Source organism: Narcine bancroftii, chromosome 2 (assembly GCF_036971445.1).
Source record: "Narcine bancroftii isolate sNarBan1 chromosome 2, sNarBan1.hap1, whole genome shotgun sequence".
NCBI classification, from domain to species: Eukaryota; Metazoa; Chordata; class Chondrichthyes; order Torpediniformes; family Narcinidae; genus Narcine; species Narcine bancroftii.
Window position 1 is genome coordinate 14,161,648 of NC_091470.1, and position 21,666 is coordinate 14,183,313.

General features: G+C 40.9%; 1 protein-coding gene across 5 annotated transcripts in view; it reads left to right on the forward strand.

Moving 5' to 3' along the window:
- The window catches only part of ttc7b (tetratricopeptide repeat domain 7B), a 408,001-nt gene that overhangs the window by 194,945 nt on the left and 191,390 nt on the right, over positions 1 to 21,666 (forward strand). For all 5 annotated transcript variants that reach the window (XR_011351037.1, XM_069915898.1, XM_069915899.1 and 2 more), the window contains exons 11-15: positions 3,231 to 3,345; positions 4,875 to 4,932; positions 6,809 to 6,881; positions 8,668 to 8,828; positions 11,258 to 11,374. Coding sequence is in view for 4 of the 5 variants with exons in the window: in XM_069915898.1 (XP_069771999.1) it covers positions 3,231 to 3,345; positions 4,875 to 4,932; positions 6,809 to 6,881; positions 8,668 to 8,828; positions 11,258 to 11,374 (524 nt within the window). In the remaining variant the exon portion in view is untranslated. The remainder of the gene's footprint in view (positions 1 to 3,230; positions 3,346 to 4,874; positions 4,933 to 6,808; positions 6,882 to 8,667; positions 8,829 to 11,257; positions 11,375 to 21,666) is intronic.

Consider the following 21,666-nt stretch of genomic DNA (forward strand, 5'->3'; position numbering starts at 1 on the left):
TTTGTGCATTGCTCAGTGTATCTATAACAGTGAATCAATTATTGCGTAATTGGCTGATTTTCCAGTTGGTGTTGTTGAGGGGTACACAGGCAAGCGGTTAATGCAATGTAATATTAATGAGTTGCTGAGTGAAGACACCTGTACTGGTGGTATAATTGGATATACAATCTTTAATTTATAATAATAAATGGCTTGTGCCTGAAAATGACATGAGACAGAAGTTAATTAAATTGAGATCAAGGAAGCAGCTCAAGTATTTCAAATGATTTCTGCCTTTGGAAAAAAAATACAAAAGCTTTGCCCCTCTGATTTATCTCTCTTCCCCCCCCCACTCCCCGCCATTTCTCTCTCTCCCCCCCAACTCTCTCACTCTTTATCCCTCCCTCTCTCTCCTTCCTCCGACCCTCTCTCTCCCCACTCTCTCTCCTCACTCTCTCTCCACCCCCTCTCTCTAACTCTCCCCCACTCATCTCTCTGTCTGTCTGTGTCTCTCACTCTCTCTTCCCCCCCCCCACCCTCTCCTCCTCTCTCTCTGTCACTGTCTCTCTATTTCTCCCTCTCTTCCCTCTCTCTCCCTTCCTCCTCTGAATATCTCTCCCTTTTACTTTTCTCCATCTATTCCCTCCCTCTGGTAGAAATCCCTTAACCAGCATCAATTACCAAGTTATTCATGTTTCTTTCCGGCTGTTATCAAACTCTTAAATGAATTTCTCATTGATACAAGATACTGCCCTTGCTCTATTGACGGGTATTTTCTCTATATCCAGCACTTTAACTTTGCTTCACAGTACCCTACTATCTTTAACTTACTGAAATATCATGCCTTGCACCATGTTTTATCTTTGCATGACCTGCTGTACTTCAGTATGGGTTGACCTGCTTGGATAGCATGCAAAATCCTTTTCACCATATCTCGGTGCACATGACAATAAGCAATTCACGATTCGAGCTGTTATCATCAAATAACAGATTTTGTTGGGTGCTCATTACCCTTTCATTCTGAATAGCAGTTACCACTCTTCAAAGAAATTCACTGTCTGGAGATAAATGCCTTGTGGAGCAAACAAAGGAAAGCAAAGTTGGTGCAGTTTGAAAACATGACAATAAGGAATCTTGAAAGGACTATTAACCCACCAAATATACAATTATATTCTTTCTCTCCCTGTCACATTTCATAAAAAATAGAAGCCATTTGTAGCTGCAATCCTCCTCTTCCACGCGATAAGTTCTAGACACTTTCCTGCATTAACCCCCCGATTCCTTTGTGACCTAAAAATCTATCACACTAAATTGTGAATGTCGTACCCATTGAGCCTCCACAATTCTCATGGGTTGAATATTTCTGAAGATGCTTTATCATGGCTGAAGTCCTTCCCTCCTTGTTGTTACTTACAGAACAGGAAATTTAAGTACCGGGTCACTCGATGTTTTCTTGCCCTTTTCAGAGGAGACTTGGGAATCGATTGAAAGCAGAGATGAGAGGAGTGAATGGCCTCCTCTCTCCGACTCTCTGTTACTATGTTCATGTTGATCAAATTTGGATTCTGACTTTCCCACAGAACTCAATGAAGAGCTAAATGTATTACACAGTTAGCGCTATGCTGTTACAGCGCCAGCAATCGAGATTGGCGTTCGAATCCCACGCTGTCTGTAAGGAGTTTGTACATTCTCCCTGTGTCTGCGTGGTTTCTCCTTGGGGGCCCCGGTTTCCTCAAAAAAACATACGGCGGTTGTAGGTCAATTGGATGTAATTGAGCTGCACAGGCTCATGGGCCAAAATGGCCTGTTATTGTGCTGTATGTCTAAATTTTAAAAATTTAAATTAAAACAAAAATGCAAAACAGTTTTTCAGGCACTAGTATTTTAAATCAACATTCCAGCAATCAGTTGACAATTGCTCACAATTAAAATCACAAATATAATATCCCATAGTATTGCTGCATTTCTAAGCAATGTGTCACCGAGGAATCACAAAAACTTCTTCAGATGTACCGTGGAGAGCATTCTGACTGGTTGCATCACTGCCTGGTATGGAGGCACCAACTCTCAGGACAAGAATTAACTCCAAAGGGTTGTTAACTCGGCCTGCGATATCACAGGCACCAGACTTCACTCCATTGAGGACATCTACAAGAGGCAGTGTCTTAAAAAAGCAGCCTCTATCCTCAAAGGCCGCCCCTCCACCCAGGCCATGCTACCATAGGCCCCCTTCCCTGTGACGCAGTTTTATTGGTTTATTCCTTACTACTCTCCTACATAAAAAAACATTTAAAATATTAATTTCAGTCTATGCCTCCCCCTTAAATGTGCTTGGCCTCTATGGGTCTGTATGATCCCTGTGGTGAATGGCTGTCTTGGATGATTTTGTTTAAGGTGTAGAATGGGAGAGGGGCTGCATCTCAGAGAGCCTTACTGAACTGTAGTTTAAGTTTCAGCTGTGAAATCAAAGAATGAAGCCGTCAATGAAACAGTGTAAAAATAAATTTAAATGTGTAACTCCATGATACATCAGGGTTCATTTGAACAAACCAGGTATGTGTACTTTCCATTTTAAATATCATTGCTTAAATGTATGTCCCAGCAAAATAGACTGCTGGAGTAATAATGCTACTTTGAACGAGCTTGATGATCAGAATATTCGTGGGCATTCTGAAACATCATTATGAAATCGGAACATCAGCTCGGTAAGGCATCACCCACCTGAGCTTTGAAGATCTTGTTCTGTGTTTAATTTCCTTACCACAGCCAAGAAAACAATAAACTCTGCACAAAGAAACTTACGAAAGAGATCAGATTTGTGGAGTTACATTAGAAGATAAGGTGCAGTCATGAAATATGTGGACTTTTAAGCCAGGATGTTAAGGAAATGGCAGATTTGCTGGATAATTGCACAGTGGAGAAGGATATTAATGTGCCTGACATTCTACAAAATGTAATAACAAGGACATGAAGTTAACATCAGCAAGAAAATAATATTTGTAAAAGTAACAACATTAAAATCTCATGTGTACTCAGCATCCATTGCTCACCTCTCAATTATTTGACGGATATTAGGTAATACCACTGGTGCCTTAATAATAACGTTCCTGAAGGTTTATTTTATCTGAATTTAACCGAATCAATAAAACATGTAAATGAGAATGTCTGGACTTGCATCCGTTGCCTTTTATACAGTCAATGGTTTTTGTTTCTTTTTAGCATGAGCTTTATCTTAATTTTTGTCCCTCCAGCTGGGAGAAGCTGAGCAGTTTGCGAAGATGGTGACTGAGATCAATGAAAAGCCCGAGTTTCGTGCGAAAGGCTACTTAGCTCTCGGCTTAACTTACAGCCTGCAAGCGACAGATGGTAAGGACAGTTTTTTTTTAAAATTTAAATGTAATTTTCAAAAATTTAGACATGCAGCACGATAACAGGCCATTTTGGCCCATGAGCTCATGCTGCCCAATTACACCTAATTAACAAGCCCCCAGTATGTTTTGAAGGGTGGGAGGAAACCCATGCAGACATGGGGAGAATATAAACTCCTTACGGATAGCTCAGGGTTCAATCCGTGGTCCCAATTCCTGGTGCGCTAACCTTGCTGCCCCAAAGATTCACAACCTGCATTATAGTGCGTGCAGTATCACGCACTCTTGCTGTCTTAACCCTTTGGACTCCATGTCCTGGTTTTCCGAGACTACCAGCAAGCGCATTACCCCCGTGTCCCAGTTTTCCGGGACTGGTTTTATACCCAACCACCAGCTGGTTCGGAATGGTGTTCATACTGCAGTTTAGCCATGGACCCAAGTCCAGCATATATATTATGAAATGGCCGGTCTAGTGAAAAAGGGGTCATCCTCATTTCGACTTCAATTTGTTCTCAGTCAGGGGCTCGGAGTCACAGAGTACAGAGTTTACCCATCCTGCTGTGTAACGTCCAGGAGTTTGGCACTCAGACTTCTATTTGAGAAACATAAGAACTGCAGATGCTGAAATCTGGAGTGAACGATGGGTTGCTGGAGGAACACAGCGTCTGGCAGCATCCATGGAGAGAAATCGTCGGTCAACATTTCAGTCAATAAATGATGACTGATTATTTCTCTCTGTGGATGCTGCCTGACCCACTGAGCCCCTCCAGCTTCCCTTCGCCCATTCAGTCTTGCTGACCATAACTGTGCTGTGCAGCACAACCATTTTAAATCTAAAAGCCTTAAATCTGGTAAACGTAGGCTTTGGATTCCCCCACCCCATCGCCTCTCTTCCCCATATCGCCTTTGGATTCCCTCACCCCATCGCCTCTCTTCCCCATATCGCCTTTGGATTCCCCCACCCCATCGCCTCTCTTCCCCATATCGCCTTTGGATTCCCCCACCCCATCGCCTCTCTTCCCCATATCGCCTTTGGATTCCCCCACCCCATCGCCTCTCTTCCCCATATCACCTTTGGATTCCCCCACCCCATCGCCTCTCTTCCCCATATTGCCTTTGGATTCCCCCACCCCATCGCCTCTCTTCCCTATATCGCCTCTGGATTCCCCTACCCCATCGCCTCTCTTCCCCATATCACCTTTGGATTTCCCCCACCCCATTGCCTCTCTTCCCCATATCTTGGAGCTTTCATGCTCTGTCTCAAATTGTTGAAAGTTTTGATATCTTGCAGTCGTGGGTCAAATCTGCTTGGATGTATCAGGGAAGGGTTATCTATAAGATTGCCACCATGAAATGAGTATTGCCAGATACTGACTGCACCACTAGTCCCTCAGCACATTCAATCATTCTGATCCAGCCTTGGGAACTGCTTCAATGCCTGGTCTCCACCTACTCCACCATTAGGGTTTGGTGTGTACACATCGTGTGAACATTTTATTAACAACTTATTGAATTCCTTTTTCCAAGCAACTTTAAAAGGAATGCAAGAGGACCTGCAGAAGAAAGCACTGGAAGCATTTCAGAGGTGTGCACGATTTTTTTTAAAAAGGGTATATAAATCTGTGTGAGAATAGCTAATGCACACTGTTGCCATGACAACCAAAACGGATGAGACATTTTACTTGCAAGCCTTGCCCGCGCACCACCCTTTCTGAGCTCTCTGGTGGAGAGCAAGCACAATTTCCAAAGTGCTAGCAAATTACTGGCAGTACAAGACATATTTTGCGGATTAATTAGAACGTACATTAGCGTAGGTGCGCAATCGTCATCGTGCATTGGAGGGTGGGGGGTGAGGATGGAAGATACAAAGGTAGATCATGGAAAAAATACATCTCTTGGGAATTTTGGTGTTCACCAAGAAATGTTGTTGGCATCAAGAACTGGGAACAGGTTTCTTTGAAGTGCATTCTGCTGCAGAACTTAACTGTTTCTAAACCTCCCCTCATATGTCAATACCCATTCCGAAGAAGAACATGGCATTCAGCTGAGAACACAATTTTCCACCCTTGAGGCAATGGGCCTTTCTTTACGCAAATAAAGAAATTCCATTCGTCGGGACCAGCCATCCTTGTGGCCTGCTGAAGGGAAATTCTTGATTTAAATGCCAGAATTAGAATAGTCAATACTATTGCTGTATTGTCAGTTCACCAGTCCAATCAAGTGTTTTACGAAATTATCCACTGTTGTGTTTATGCAGAATAATCCACGACCTTGCCTAAGTCAGTGTACTGTCCACCGCTTGTTCATATTTGTGCAGAGCTGATTCTCGCTGTCAGCCAGACCCTAATGTGTCCAAATAACACGGCTCAAAATAGGACCCTTCAACCCACAATGTTGTGCTGGCCTACAGTATATAAATCTGCTCAACAATCAAAACTTTACCTACCACATGACTCTCATCCATGTGCCTGTTTAAGTCTTCTAAATGCCTCTATTATCCTAGCCACCACCACCAGGCACCCATTACTCTCTGTGTAAAAAAAAAAGCCTACCCCTAACTTACCTCCTCTCACCTTGTACAGGGGTCCTCTGGTATTTGCTAATATCGGCCTGGGAAAAAGGTCCTGGCTGCCTCTCATATTCTTGTAGACCTCTTAATAAAGTCACCTCTCACTCTTCTTTGCTCCCAATGAGAAAAACCCTAGCTCCGCTAACTTTGCTTGTTGAATTGCTCATATCACTGCAGTTGTCCACTCCGCGTTGTCCATTTGGGTCAGTGCTCATATAACATATGTTGTTCATATGGAAAAGTTACAGAGAATATTGCGCTGCACCAAAGAGATAATCATTGTTCTCTAGAGCACATATAGAATTTAGGAGCAAGAGAAGGTCATACAGTCCCTTTGAGTCAATTCCAATATGGATGATTATACGAGTTCAGTACCCTGTTCCTGCTTTCTCTCCATATCTCTGGATCCTTTTAGCCAGTTAACAAAAATTACTTACAACAGGATAGATGCTGATTCTGACCATTGAGACTAATTACACCCAATTAACGTACAAGCCCATACGTTTTGGGGAGTGGGAAAAAAACTGGAGCACCCGGGGAAAACCCCTGCAAGGTACAGAGAGAACATACAAACTCCTTACAGACAGCGCGGGTTGCTGGTCCTATAATAGCATTTCACTAACCGGCATGCCGCTGAGTAATTTTTTAGTTTGTTTCAGTGCAATGCTTTATCTACTGTGCTGCTCATATGACACAGTGGATATGAATATGTGCAAGGAACAGAGGGGTGTATGAGTGAGATTTGCTGTACAACAAGATTCGGACCTCAGAGCTTTAGATGACCAAAAATGGAGATTAAAGGAAGCAGGTTCCAACTTCTGGAGAGCTTCAGTCCAATCAAACCCAAAGTTCTTTCCTCTCTCTTACCTTTCTTTTTCTTTCTCCACTCCAGAGCACATGGGCTATCTCCGACCGATCACCTCGCTGCATTCTACCTAGCTCTTCAACTCGCCATATCGAGGCAGGTAAGGACTGGACCCAGCGCATTTCTTTCCTGGTTCAGGGAATTGGGATATTTTCTTTATGGGTTAGTGATAGAGTTATAGAATTGTAGAGTCGTGCAGTACAGAACCTGGTCCTTCAGCCCATTGTGTTCCTGCCATCAGCACAGATCCCATTAACCAATTATTGATCGGATATTGGCGGCATGCTTACCATCGCGGTTAGCGCAACGCTATTACAGCACCAGTGATCCTGGTTCGAATCTGGCACTGTCTGTAAAGAGTTTGAACCTTCTCCCTGAGTTTCCTCCCACCTTTCAAAACGTACCAGGGTTTGTAGGTTAATTGGAGTATTTGGACAGCATGGGCCCGTGGCCCAAAAGGTCCTGTTGCCATGCTGTATGTCTAAATTTAATTTTTTTTATAACTGTATGTCGAGACAACTTTTCAGAGGGTAGGGTATTGAACCAACAGTCCAAAGTTTCAAGCCCATTTTGGAATGCATTGACATTTAATTTTAAAATCTGGTGATATGTGCTCTCAAAGGTTGCTGGCCTTTGGAGTCCTAGCACATGCAGCACGGAAACAGACCTTCAGCCCACACCTCCATGCTAAACAAATTGCCTCTCTGAGCTCCTCACATTGCTGTAAAAAGTCACCCCATTCACTGAAGCCCTTCAGCAAAGGTGACCAGTCTGACCAAAATTATCCCAGACAATGTAGTAGTAAGACCTCTTGGAAATCAATATCTCTTGTTCCTGTTATTTATGGCACTCGGTAGCACTGTGACCAGTAAAAGAGAGGACTACTTATTTTGATCAGGAAGCAACCAAGAGCCACAAACTGGGAGGAAGATTGTAAATCATACAGCACAGTACAGACCCTTCAGCCAGTGTCGTGCCGACCATGTAACCTACTTTAACGTTGCCCAGAATGCAGAACCCTCCATTTTTCTCTGTCCTGTACCTATCTAATGGTCTCTTAAAAGATCCTATTGTACCTGCCTTCACCACCATGGCCGGCAGCGTATACCACGCACCCACTACTGTGTGAAAAACCTACCTCTTATATCTCCCCCCATACTTATTCCCAAGCACATTAAAACTATATCCACTCGTGTTGGCCATTTCAGTCCGGGGGGGAGGGGGAATCTCTAGCCGTCCACACGATCAATGCCTTTCATCATCTTCTACACCTTGATCAGGTTACCCCTCATCTTCCATCGCTCCAAAGAAAAAAGACCAAGTTCACTCGACCTATCCTCGTAAGGCCTGCCCTCCAATCCAGGCAGCATCCTTGTGAGTCTCCTCTGCACCCTCTCTATATCATCCACATCCTTCCAGTAGTGAGGTGTCCAGAACTGAACAAGTGAGGTCTTGTATAGCTGCAACTTTACTTCACGGCTCTTGTACTCGATCCCACGATTAATGAAGACCAACACACCGTCCGCCTTCTTAACAACATTGTCAACTTATGCAGCAGCTTTGAGGATCCTATGGACATGGATCCCAAGAGCTCTCAGTTATTCCACACTGCTCAGAATCCTCCCATTAACATTGAATTCTGCCTTCATATTTGACCTTCAAAAACAGAAGAGAATGTCTTGTTTAATTGTTTTTAGGTGGAGTATTTAGACTTATATTGTACTCATCGTCATTTTAATTTCAATTGCTTGTTTGAACGTTCGGAGTAGGCGATTCAGCATTTACAAGACTAATAATTAATATGAGCATGGTGAATTAGGAGGATTCCCTTAAACTCCAGGTTGTTTACTACGTTATTGTGTCCTACACCCATTTGTTGTTTGCAGATCCCAGAAGCACTGGGTTATGTCCGACTTGCCTTGCAGCTGCAGGGAGACGATGTGAACTCTCTGCACCTCCTGGCGTTACTGCTGTCAGCTCAGAAGCACTGCCACGATGCCGTGAACATCATTGACATGGCACTCAGTGAATACCCTGAACACTTCATGTGAGTACCTAAGCTTCGTGGGTTTACTTGCGACGTGCCATTCGCTGAACTAAAGCACATTCCCTGAGAGTCAGGGCTCAAGAGTGAAACAATGTCAAGTATCAGAGCATACCATTGCTTTGCAAGATGTCCCACGCCTGCCTTCCACCTCTTTAAAGTATCATGTCTTCCAATCTTCCCAATCCATCACCACTGTCACTGCACGTCTCGCGTGTCCTCAGAACTGAACTCCTTTTTTTTAAATTTTTTTATTTTTCACAACATAAATCACAATAGCCATGATATACACTTTTTCTTTTTCACACATATACAGTGACTTTTTCTCCCCCCCTCCCTCCTCCCAAGCCACCCCCCCACCCCCCCCCCCTCTCATCCATTTTAGGTATACAATCTAGGTTGCATTAATTCAGTCAGACAATGTTGTCATTCAACAAAAATACACCAGAAATTCTACTGAGTCCATTCTTTTCTTTCCTTCTCCTTCCATCAACTTAGGTAATGTTTGTCCCCGGTAGGTTTTCGCTATTGTATTTAATGTAAGGCTCCCATACTTGTTCGAATATTTCAATATTATTTCTTAAACTATATGTTATTTTTTCTAATGGAATACATTTATTCATTTCTATATACCATTAGAACTGAACTCCTTGACCAAAGGTTTAATCGTTGTGTATGTCACCTCCTCAGGACGTTTTTGTCAACTCTTGCCTGTTCACACTTCTACAAAGAGACCCAGTGTGAGTTTCTTCATTAAAGACAACACTTGGACAAAAGTTCTTTTAGTATCACGTGGATGCCTTTAGAGCCATAAAGGTGGAGCACATAGCCCACTGTCTCCATGCCTACCTATACTAAGGAGTGAAACAGGAAAGTCTGCAGACGCTGGGATTGTAGTAAAAGCACAGAAATTCAGGAGGAGTTTGGCCTGTCTCACAGCGACCATAGGCGGGAAAGATATATATTATGGTATGAATGCCTTGAAGAAGGTCTCAGGCTCGAAACGTCAGAAATATGTCTTTACCTCCTATGGAAACTGCAAGATCTGTCGAGTTCTTCCTCCATTCTATGTTTTTCCTATCCAACTAATCCCACTTGCCTGCATGGATTCCATATCTCTCTGTGTCCTGCTCATTCAGTGACCTGTTGTTGCTGTCCATGCTGCCACCATCTGATGATCCCCTTTAAATCTCCTCTTCCTTTTCACCTTAAACCTGTGCCCTCCACTCTTAGATCCTCCTCTACATAGGAAACTGGCTTCCTGGAATACCTGTACCTTTCATGATTCTATGTACCTATCTCATGTGAACCGACCCAGCCAAATCTCTCTTGATAACGCAAAGCATCCAGTCCCAGACAGCACCCTTTTGAATCTTTTCTGCACCCTCTCTAGCTCAGTCCCACCACTGTAACCATTGTTGCACAAAGTTTCCTAGTCTTGGCCTTGATGCAGCACGTGGTTTGAATTACAGAGGGAAATTGAAGGCGCGGGAATTGGTCACATTTCCAACTTCAGTTTAGAAAATGTCAAAGCCAAGGCCGCCCATGTTCTTATTAAAAATCGCTTGAAGAGCTGCTCTTAATTACGTCTCATTAAGTAATCCCCTCTCAATAATGGGCGCATGCAACAGAATCAGGCTCACTGTCTCGTATCACATGAAGAGTGATCGATTTTAGAGAAGTAATTGTGGAGGGAAATTTATGAAGGAGTTAACAAACAAGAATTCTCAGCTCCCCGTCACAAAGACTTTTTTTCTTCAAGTTTTTATTCTAATTATAGTTACTTAAAATACTGCATCCTTCACATAATTAAATTGTTACTGCAAGATAAATGTTGAATTCAAGACAGAGCCTACCGCTGCATTAAAGGTACGCTTCAGATCTCTGGCTGAGGCATTCCCCTTCCCCATTCCGTGCCTCACTCACACTGATGCCAATCCATGTGGGGGGCTCCATCAGTTCCGTGGCAGCACGGTTAGTGCAACATTATTACAGCGCCAATGGGCCCTGGTGCAAAGCCGGAGCTGATCGTAAGGAGTTTGTACGTTCTCCCCATAACCTGCATAGGTTTCCTCCCACCCTCCAAAAACATATGGGGTAATTAGGTGTAATTAAGCACCACAGGTTTCATTGCCAGAATCAGCTTCTACTGTGGGCAAAGATATTTTATGTTCAAGATTGAAGATTCTTTTACTGTCGTGTAATAAAAGAGAAAACAACGTTCTCCATTCGAGATGTTTCCAAGGGCTATTGGTGTCATTGTCACAATTTTTTATCTGCTGGAAATAACCATGTGAGACTTGTGCATCTTAATTTCTTGGAAGTTGTTCATGTGACTTTGTTGGAGAACGGGAAGAAGCATGAGAGGCTGAATAGATTCCCCCTGTCTTGCAACATTTTCCAAGGGGTAATCCAATTTTCTTTCTTCCCAGGTTGTTGTTCACGAAAGTGAAGCTGGAATCAGTGTGCAGAGGCCCCGATGAAGCTCTGCTCACCTGTAAGCACATGCTTCAGATCTGGAAGTCCTGTTACAAGCTCACAAACCCCAGGTACATCAATGATACCTCCTTAAAAGCATAGAAGGATGAGAAGAGAATTAATAGAGGTCTACAAGATTATGAGGGCATGGATAAGGTGGATAAGCCAGGGCAGGAATAGCAAATCCCAGAAGACATGAGTACAGAGTGAAGGGAGGGAAGTTTAGGGGAGACATCAGGGGTGGGTATTTTATGCAGAGAGTTGTGGGGGCCTGGAATGCCTTGTTAGGGATGATAGTGGAGGCTGAAACATTAGGGGCATTTAAGAGACTCCTAGTTGGACACATGGAGGAAATTATAGAGGATTATGGGGGTAAGGAGGTTTTTTTTTAAGGAATATATGATTGGCCCAAGATCGAGGGTTGAAAGGCCTGTAATGTGCTGTCGTGTTCTTTTTTTTTAAACTTTATTTAAGATATAACATGAATAAAATAGAAAATTACAGTAAAAAGATTAAACGTAAGATAATAAAAATTACAGTACATCGGCAGACTAAATAAACTAAACACCCCCCCAATAATTAATACATTAATGACCTAGCTTAAAGTTAGTCTAACACCCCCCCCCCAAGATAAAGAGTGAAAGAGTGAAGAGTTAATAAAATAAACAATATTATATAAAAAAACCCACTTACACAAAAAAAGATAAAACATAACAAATAAAGATACTAACAACAAAAAAAAAGTTATCAATACTAAAGTATCAGACTTAAAAACATATTTAAATCAAACTTAAATGCATATATTTAGCAAACGGAGTCCACTTCAACCTATAAAAAGACACCGTATCCTGAATTGAAAAAGATATCCTTTCCATAGTCAAACAGAACTTCATCTCCAAATACCACCTATCTAAAGTTAATATATTTCTATCTTTCCAAGTAAGAGCTATACATTTCTTGGCCACAGCTAAAGCTAAATAGATAAAATAAATCTGATAATCTTGTAGGCCTAAATCAATTAATGATTGCATATTCCCTAATAAAAATATACCAGGATCTAATACAAGACAAATATTATATAAACTATTAAATATAGATTGAATACCCTTCCAAAACTGTTGCAATCGATCACAAAGCCAGACAGTATGCAAAAAAGTATTAGCTGTCTGGTCACAGCGAAAACAGCAATCCGACTTACTAAGGCCAAACCTTTTTAGTTTCTCCGGTGTTAAATATAACTGATGTATAAAATTATAATTAATCATCGCTAATCTAGCATTAACCAATTTCCGAATACTATTCTGACAAATTTTCATCCAGGCTTCTTCAGCTATTGTAAAACCTAAATCTTTTTCCCATTTCAACTTATCTTTATCCCAATCTTTTTTACTATCAATTTCTTGTAAAATACAATACAAATCAGATATATATCCCTTTTGTGGTATTGAAAGTACATATTCCTCAAAATTAGAATCAAGCAGTAAAATCATATGTCGACCACATATCTGTTTTACAAAAGATCTTAATTGATAATACACAAATACAGAGTTTCCACTAATACCGAATTTCCTTTGTAATTCATCAAAAGAACAAAAACATCCCTCAGAAAAACAATCGGATAAATTTTTTATTCCCTTCCTTTCCCACTGTTTCAAAATGATATTGGAGACTGTAAAAGGAACAAGTTGATTGTTATATAATGGCAATCGTCCAGACTATTTATTTTTGAGCCCCAATTTATTAAGTTTACTTGTTCATAAATGTAATAAATGCTTTAATATTGGGACATCATAAGTTCGTAAAAAATTTTTATTCCATCGAAACAAAAACTCATGGGAAATTTTTTCTGAAATAACCGCCATTTCTATCTTTGCCCGACTGGGCGGATCATCCATATTCATTAATGCACTAAGAAATTTAAATTGAGCTGCTTCATAATAATGTTGAAAATTCGGTAATCTTAAACCTCCAAATTGAAAATCCCACATCAGCTTTCTCATCGCTACCCTCGGAAATTTTCCCTTTTATAAAAAGTCTCTAATTGGTTTATATAGATCCTTAAAAATACTTTTATTTAAAAAATAAGGAATTGATTGAAACAAATATTGTATTCGAGGAAAAATATTCATTTTTATAGTATTAATCCTCCCTAATAAACCCAAAGGCAAATCCTTCCACCTAATCAAATCTAATTTAATCCTTTTTATTAAAGGAAGATAATTAATTGAATATAAATCTTGAAATTCCGTATTAACATTAATTCCTAAATATTTAATTTGTGTGGTCCACTTCAAATTGGTAATACTTTTATACATTGAATAATCATTTTTACAAATTGATAACATTTCACTTTTGGTCCAATTTACTTTATAACCAGATAATTGACCATAAATTTCTAAACATTCTTGAATTGCAGGTAAAGAAATATCCGGATCCACCAAATATAATAAAACATCATCAGCAAATAGATTAATCTTATATTCCTCATTCAGAACTCTCATGCCTTTAACATTTTCATTTTGACGTATTAATTGTGCCAAAGGCTCAATAACTATAGCAAATAAAGCAGGTGACAATGGGCATCCTTGTCTCGTCGACCTTGTTAAATTAAAAGATTTTGAGATCTGCCCATTGACAGCAATTCTGGCCTTCGGACTATTATATAAAGCCTTTATCAATCCAATAAATGAAGAACCAAAACAAAATTTCTCAAGTACTTTAAACAAAAACTTCCATTCCACTCTATCAAAAGCCTTTTCTGCATCCAGTGAAACCACTATTGGATAATTCATCTGAGATTTAGATTTATTTATCAAAGTTATTAAATGCAAAATATTATCTGACGCATATCTATTTTTTATAAATCCCGTTTGATCACTATTTATTATTTTAGGCAAGTATTGAGCTAATCGATTAGCCATAGCTTTTGCTACAATTTTATAATCTACATTTAACAGCGATATTGGTCTATAAGAAGAAACCTGTAAAGGAACTTTATCTTTTTTTGGTATAACTGTAATTATTGCATTGGAACAAGACTCGGGTAATCGAAAAATGTCATAAATTTGTTGTAAAACATCCTTATAAATAGGCAATATATCAGCATAAAAGTTTTGTAAAACTCTATAGAAAACCCATCTTCACCAGGTGCCTTTCCATTTGGATGTGCTGTCGTGTTCGATGTTAATCCAAATTCCCAGCAGAAAATAACAGAATCAGGATTTATCTTCATGAATAGATCATGAAACTCGTCGCTTTTGCGGCAGCATTACAGGTGCAAATGTTGCTATAAATTACATTTTTACCCAAAAAAAGTGCAAAAGAGAAACAGATTTAATTGCGACGGGTTTTATATGGCATAAGGAATTAAGAAAAGGACGTTTAAGTTGATTGGAGTGACTAAAAAAGGATACCGGGGTTGATATTTGTTGGGACACATTATTGGTGTAGACATAGATGGTTTTTACACATAAGGAACATAATTTTTCATAGTCACATTTTACACTTGCCTTCTGGAGTGGCCATTCGCACAGAACGACCTTAGTATCGCCACATGTTTACAAAGTACCATAAGTGCGGTACTTAAGTTGGCTGAACGTGAGTTGACATCGCCCGTGCAGGTATGACATCCACGAGACACATGGTGTCACTGCATCAATGTCAGTCACCTGTGTCCGAAAAAGCCCCAAAATAGAAGAGCAAAATGGCTAGACCACAGGCAGTCCACAAAATTGTCTAGGGCTGCTGCAGGAAAAATTTCGGAATGGGAATGAGTCCGAACCTTTTACACAGCCTGCGTTGTGGGAACTTTGCAAAAATTTCCTGTTACACGGCAGCTGTGTAAAAACCATAATAATGTGCAATTAAGAAAGCAAAATCTTTTGCATGTGTAGAAATGTCAGGACATCCCAAGGATCTACACAACCATTGTAATATCGCCGCTGGTACTGTAGGAGCCATGCTGGTTGAAAACGTTCATAAAAATCATATCTGAGTCAGTTAAGCTTCCAGGTGAGGATAACACATGAGCGTGATGCTTGTGTCAATGGGAAGCCACTTGTAACCGTTCATAATCCACCTTGAGAATTTGTGATTTTTTAAATTCAGGTTTACTGCATGTTGTTCCTTGCCTTAACACGTCCTGCCTGGGAGCCCCCACTGAAAGGAGTACTGTATATGCCATTGTATAGGATGATCCTGAAACTTAAAAGTTTCACCTTAAAATCGGGGGCGTCCTCTACAAAAGGTCTAAAATTGTTACCTTGACAATGAAGTCTCAACACTGCTGCCATCTTCCCGCCGGTTCCGATGCAATTTCACACACACCCTGTTAATTATTTGTGAAGTCTCAGCGCTCCTTCACGAGGTCCATGTGCCTGATCTGACTGCCGTCAGCCCATATGCAGGGTTTAAATGGCCTGTTACAGGAGCCGACAGTGATTTATTTTATAGCATCCAAATAAAATTTAAGTCTTTAAATGATCATTTGTTATTAAAATGTTATGACTTGCTTTTAACAGCATCCACTGGCTAGCGGTAAGTGCCAGATTTTGGTGGTGGGGGGGGGGGGGCGTTTTATAGAAAGTGTATTGCTCAAAACTAACATTTTAGGTGGAAATTCCGTGGCCGTCCTGTTCCGAGTTGTCCTATATAACAGCATATATGGTAACCATGCAGGAGCAGCAGGCATCACTTGAAAACAAGGCAACCAACTGCAGAAAGGACCTGATATTTCAGATCAGACCATTAGCGATAAGACTTAGACCATTTGGCCCATCGAGTCTTCTCTGCCATTCAAATCAGGGCTGATGTATTCATGCCCGTTGACCTCATTTTCCTGCCTTCTCACCATAAAGAAGAAGCTGCTGGGGATATTGATAGGAAATTGGCCACAGCTGCAACGGAAAAGCAAACTCCATTTTGGAGTAAAACATGAACGTCAGCAGATGCTGTGATTGTAGTACAAACACAGAAATGCTAGAGGAACTCAGCAGGTCTCACAGTCGATAGATTTATTGCTGATGGTTTCAGGCCAGAGCCTTCTTCATGGTGTGCCATGAAGAAGAGCTCAGGCCTGAAACGACAGTAATCGATGCTATGAGACCTGCTGATTTCCTCCAGCATTTCTGTGTTTATCTTAATTTTGGAAACATTCAGCAGAAGGAAATATATATTGATGTGCAAACTTTTTGATGGAGCAGAGGGTCTTTGCTGGCAAATGCAAAAATCGTGAGAAGGATCAGGGCAGATGGACAAGACCATAAAATAAAGACCAGCAGAATGGCTTGTCAGTCCAGACTTAGACTGCAACACCAGTTAACTCACATAAACTCTCCATGGGGCTGCATGTGGATTATTGCTTAGACCTCTGGTAAAACCATTAAAGGAAGAATATAAGGAAATGGTAAAAATTGTCCAGTGTGCATTCCTTAAAATGTCTCTGGATTTTGAAATGTTAGAGTTAAGAAAGATTTGAGACGTTAAGGCACAATTCACCAGATTTGAGCAGGTTGGAAGATGCCCCATAGAAATTTCTGAGAAACCAGACCAGGATCATTATTGAGCATTGATGCCATTTGACAAGACTAACCATGGCAAATAGTGAAAGTACTCCCAATAAATTGGGGCTTAAAAGATAATTATAGAAACTGCCGAATTTTTCATAAACAGAATTTGTTCTTAACTATACTTCCAGAAGACATAAACATTGTACCTGCCTACTCTGACCTACACCTTTCCAGTTCCACAAAGAACATAGAATATTACAGCACATTACAGGCCATTCGGCCCACAATATGGTGCTGATCAATACCTACTCAACAAAGTAAACCTTCCCTACTCTACACCCATAACCGTCTATTTTTCTTGTGTCCATGTGCCTATTTAAGAGTACCAGCCTCTACCTCCACCCCTGGCAATGTATTCCAAGGGCCCACTACTTTCTGTATATTAAAAAAAAACTTAACCCTGACATCTCCCCTAAACTTTCCTCCCCTCACCTTGTACAGATGTCCTCTCGACTTCACTTCAGGGAAAAATGCTGCCTATCTACCCTATCTATGCCTCTCATTAAAAAAAAATTGTAGGCTTCTATTTAGTCACCTCTCATCCTTCTTTGCTCCAAAGAGAAAAGCCTTTCTGCTAACTGCCTCGTAAGACATTCTGCATCATCCTGATCAAGTCTTCTCTGCACTCTCTCCATAGCTTCCACATCCTTCCTGTAATGAGGCGACCAGAATTGAACACAATATTCTCAATGTGGTCTAACCAGAGATTTAGAGAGCTACAACATTACCTCACAGCTCTTCACCTCAATCCCCTACTAATGAAGGCCAGCATACCATAAGTCTTCTTAACTACCCAATTCACTTGCACGGCAACCTTGTGAGAGCTAGGGATTTGGACCTCAAGGTTCTTCCACACTGTTAAGTATCCTATAACCATGTACTCTGCCTTCAAGTTCAACCTTTCAAAATGGACCACTCCACACTTATCCAGATTGAATGCAATCTGCACTGCATCCTGTCTCTTTGCTGTTGTATAACCTTCTGCACTATCCATAACACCTCCAACCTTCGTGTCATATGCGAACTTACTGACCCATTCCTCAACTTCTTTGTTCAAATCATATATAAGAATATTTCTTCACTCAGATCATTTATAAAAAATCACAAGGAGCAGGGGCTCCAGAACAGCTCCCTGCAGAGCTCCACTAGTCACTAACATCCAGGCAGAATATTTTGCATCTACTACTACCCTCTGCTTTCTGCAGGCAATTCTGAATCCACAATCTCCGAATTTTTTAAAATTGTCCCTATTGAACCAACCTCCATCACCATCCCCGGCAATGCATTCCAGACACCCGCCACTCTCTGTGTAAAATACTTACCTCCAACATTCCTCCACTCACTTGAAAATGTCCTCTGGTATTGCAGCCTAAAAAATACTCAAAGTAATTGTTTTGCAATTGACGAGCATCCCCACCATTTCAGTAATGGACTTTGTACTGGGAGGAAATGTAAGCAGGCCATTGAGACATTTGAAACGCCTCCAACAGCAGGAAAATAAATGATACAGCAATGGAGATGCAATTCATGGAGGTGCACAGGACTGTGGCAAGTCAACCATCCCTTTCTCTCCCCACCACCCGCCCCACCCCCACCATTGATGTGATCTAGCAGGAAGAAGGCATGCAAAATCATTGAGGACCCCTTCCACCCCCTCACACAGCATCTTTCAGCTGCTCCCGTCAGGAAAGAGATGAATGAGTATCAGAGCAGCACCACCAGGCTGAGGAACAGCTTCTTCCCAAGGGCAGTAAGAATAATGAATGACCACAGGAACTGCTCACACTCTCATTTTTACAAAACAATATTTATTTCTGTGGCTAAAATACTTGTCCTGCATATGTATTATATGTCTGTATGTGTGTTGTGTCTGGTTGTGTGTCTGCATGTTTTGTGCCGAGAACGCTGTTTTGTCGGATTGTACTTTTACGTCCCCAGAGGTCCACAAAACACAGCAGCAATAGAAATTCACCAAGACAAATGGTTATTTAAACAAAAGTTTCTTTTAATTATCTTTAAACATGAAAACAGGATCAAATTCTAACTTATTACTATTAACTTAATCTAACTTAACCCCCTTCTAATTCTAAGCACACGTGTATGTAATGTGTATAAGTTCAGAAAAGTTCTTTGATTCACAGTCCAATCTCATTTCTCACTCCTCCAAGTTCACTGGTATCAGGCAATTCTTATACTGTGCACAGAATTTAACATTTATGAATTTTCACCAAGCTCTGGTGCATAAAGGTAATTGGTTACCGTTCAGGAAGGTTCTTGTTGGTTTCAGAGAGAGATTTGTTGCTTGTTGGACACGCACAAACTGATTCCTTCCGATCAGCCACTTCAGTGTCTTGCCAAAGAAACTTGCCCCATCAGGATTTTCCAAATGATAACCTCTTCTTCTGTAGGTCACCACAGAGTTCTTTTTGTTTCCCTTATTTCAAGTGAAACACTCTAGCCAGCCATTGCCTCTTGTATGGACAACAAGGGTTTTCAACAGGCTGAACTCAGAACTCAGAACCCATCTTCAAAATGGGGTTTCAACAAGTCCCAGCTTGTCATGACTGCAGGAACCAGTTCTCTCTCTCTCCCTGTCTTAGAGAAAGTCTATTTGGTCTCTTCTCTCTCTCTCTCTCTCTCTCTCTCTCTCTCTCTGCTTGCAAAACCACATGACCTATTGAGAACAATAAACTGCAACCAAACAGATTTGCAGCACCAGACCCAAATTTCGGAGCCTGTTCATCTGTTGCTTTCAAAGCAACAATCCATTACTCCACAACATGTCCAATTAACACCTACATGTGAAGTCTCTTGAGCTCGGGTTCTTCTATTTGCACCTCCTTATGAAAACCTCTAGCAAAGCAGTTTTAATTGTTGTTACAAAGGCCCTGAGTGTCTGGTTTGAGCAAAGCTCTTGCATTTTAAACAAGATGATTTGTAAAGTGTTTGTGTTTGCTTGTGACCTACACTAACCTCCCACAATCTATCTCCTCCAAAAACATATTTATATACAATATAAAAAATGATATCTGTCACAGTATAACCAGGTGATGATAAACCTGTCTTGATGACTGTACACCGACTCACCATTTCTTTCCAAGGAAATGGTCGTGGGGATGAAAACCACCACTCCGGGTTTAGCAGCCTTGCTACAGTTGGATTTTAACCTCCTCTCATGAGGTTAGACCATACGGAGCGGAATTAGGCCATTCAGCCCATCAAATCTGCCCGCCATTCCACCATGACTGATTTACTATCCTTTTAACCCGATCCTCCTGCCTTCTCACCATAAACCTTGATTCCCTTCCTACCTCTGAAATTTACCCATTTTTAAATTTTAAAAAATTACATTAAAATTTAAATTAAATCGCTTAAATTAATTTTTTTTTAAACTATTTATTTTAATTAAATTTTTAGATTGTTTTTTTTAAATTTAGATATACAGCACGGTAACAGGCCATTTCTCCCCACGCACCTGTGCAGTCCAGTTACACCCAATGAACCTACATCCCCCGGTACATTTTGAACAGTGGGAGGAAACCAGAGCACTTGGAGGAAACCTGCACAGACACAAGGAGAACATATAAACTCCTTACAGACAGCGCGGGATTCAAACCCTGGTCATCATCACTCGCGCTGTAACGGCGTTGCGCTAACTGCTACGCCAACCTTGCAGGGCCTCTACTATCTGTGGTAACAAATTCCACACATTCAACACCCTCAAGTATTGAAATTCCTCCTCATCCCTGTTGTAAAGGGAAGTTATTTTATTCCGAGGCGGTGCCCTCTGATCCCAGAGTCCCTGCCAGAGGAAAGACTCACTGCACTGTCCCTCTATCCAGGCTTTTCACTATTGGATTGAGAGTTAAATATTAATGTCAGCAAACTCCATGTTTTGATATGAATGGAGCTGTGAGTAATTATTTGCATCCACGTGAGAGGGCCGATGAGGCCTAAGGTTCATAGAAAGTGTGTCAGAGAATTCAGATAATATAAGATATATTTTTGGGAGATATTTTGGGAAAGGTTTGTTAGAGTGGGTTGCATACATACACTTTAAAACAGATCTTATTTGAAATACTGGAGCTCCGTCCAATGCTGGACATGCCCGTGTCGACGTGGGTTTTTCCGGGGTGCTCCCACCCTCCAAAACGTACAGGGTTAAAGGTTAATTTGGGCATAATTGGACAGCACAGGTTTAAATGGCTGGAATCATCTTCAAATGTGCAGTAAATAAAATTTATGAAAATTTTATAAATTATAAAACTTTATTCATGTAGAACTGACCACACTACTGAAGAATCCTTTTTGTAGAAATTATTTGAACAAAGTGAGGTGTCCAGAGGACTTCTAATGCAAAGGAAGTGTTGGAAACAGCAGATTGAGTGACATCTGCACAGAGCTCAGATAGACCATTGCTGAAATTCAAGCCCAGTTTGAAACAATGACCCAGATGTTCCTCCTGCAAATGTTGAATCACTGCACTTTGTTTCCAGTCAGCCCGCACTGTAATAAAACAAACAGCAGAACCAACAGGTTGAACAGCATATACAAGTTTTTTTATTCAACCTTGATTATGCTAGCAGGAGTGACGGGTACAAAGTTTGGTAACATTCTCTACACTGAGCCCCACTCAAAGCATACACATTTTATACACCTTTGGTCTGTATGTGACCCTATGTTTCACAAAATTTTCACGCATCTGGCGATTCAAGTTTTTACACAAGATCTTCACCGTGGTGTCTGCAGACGACTGGGAAATGTCAGGGTGTCCTTTCTCTTGGTGTATTTCCATT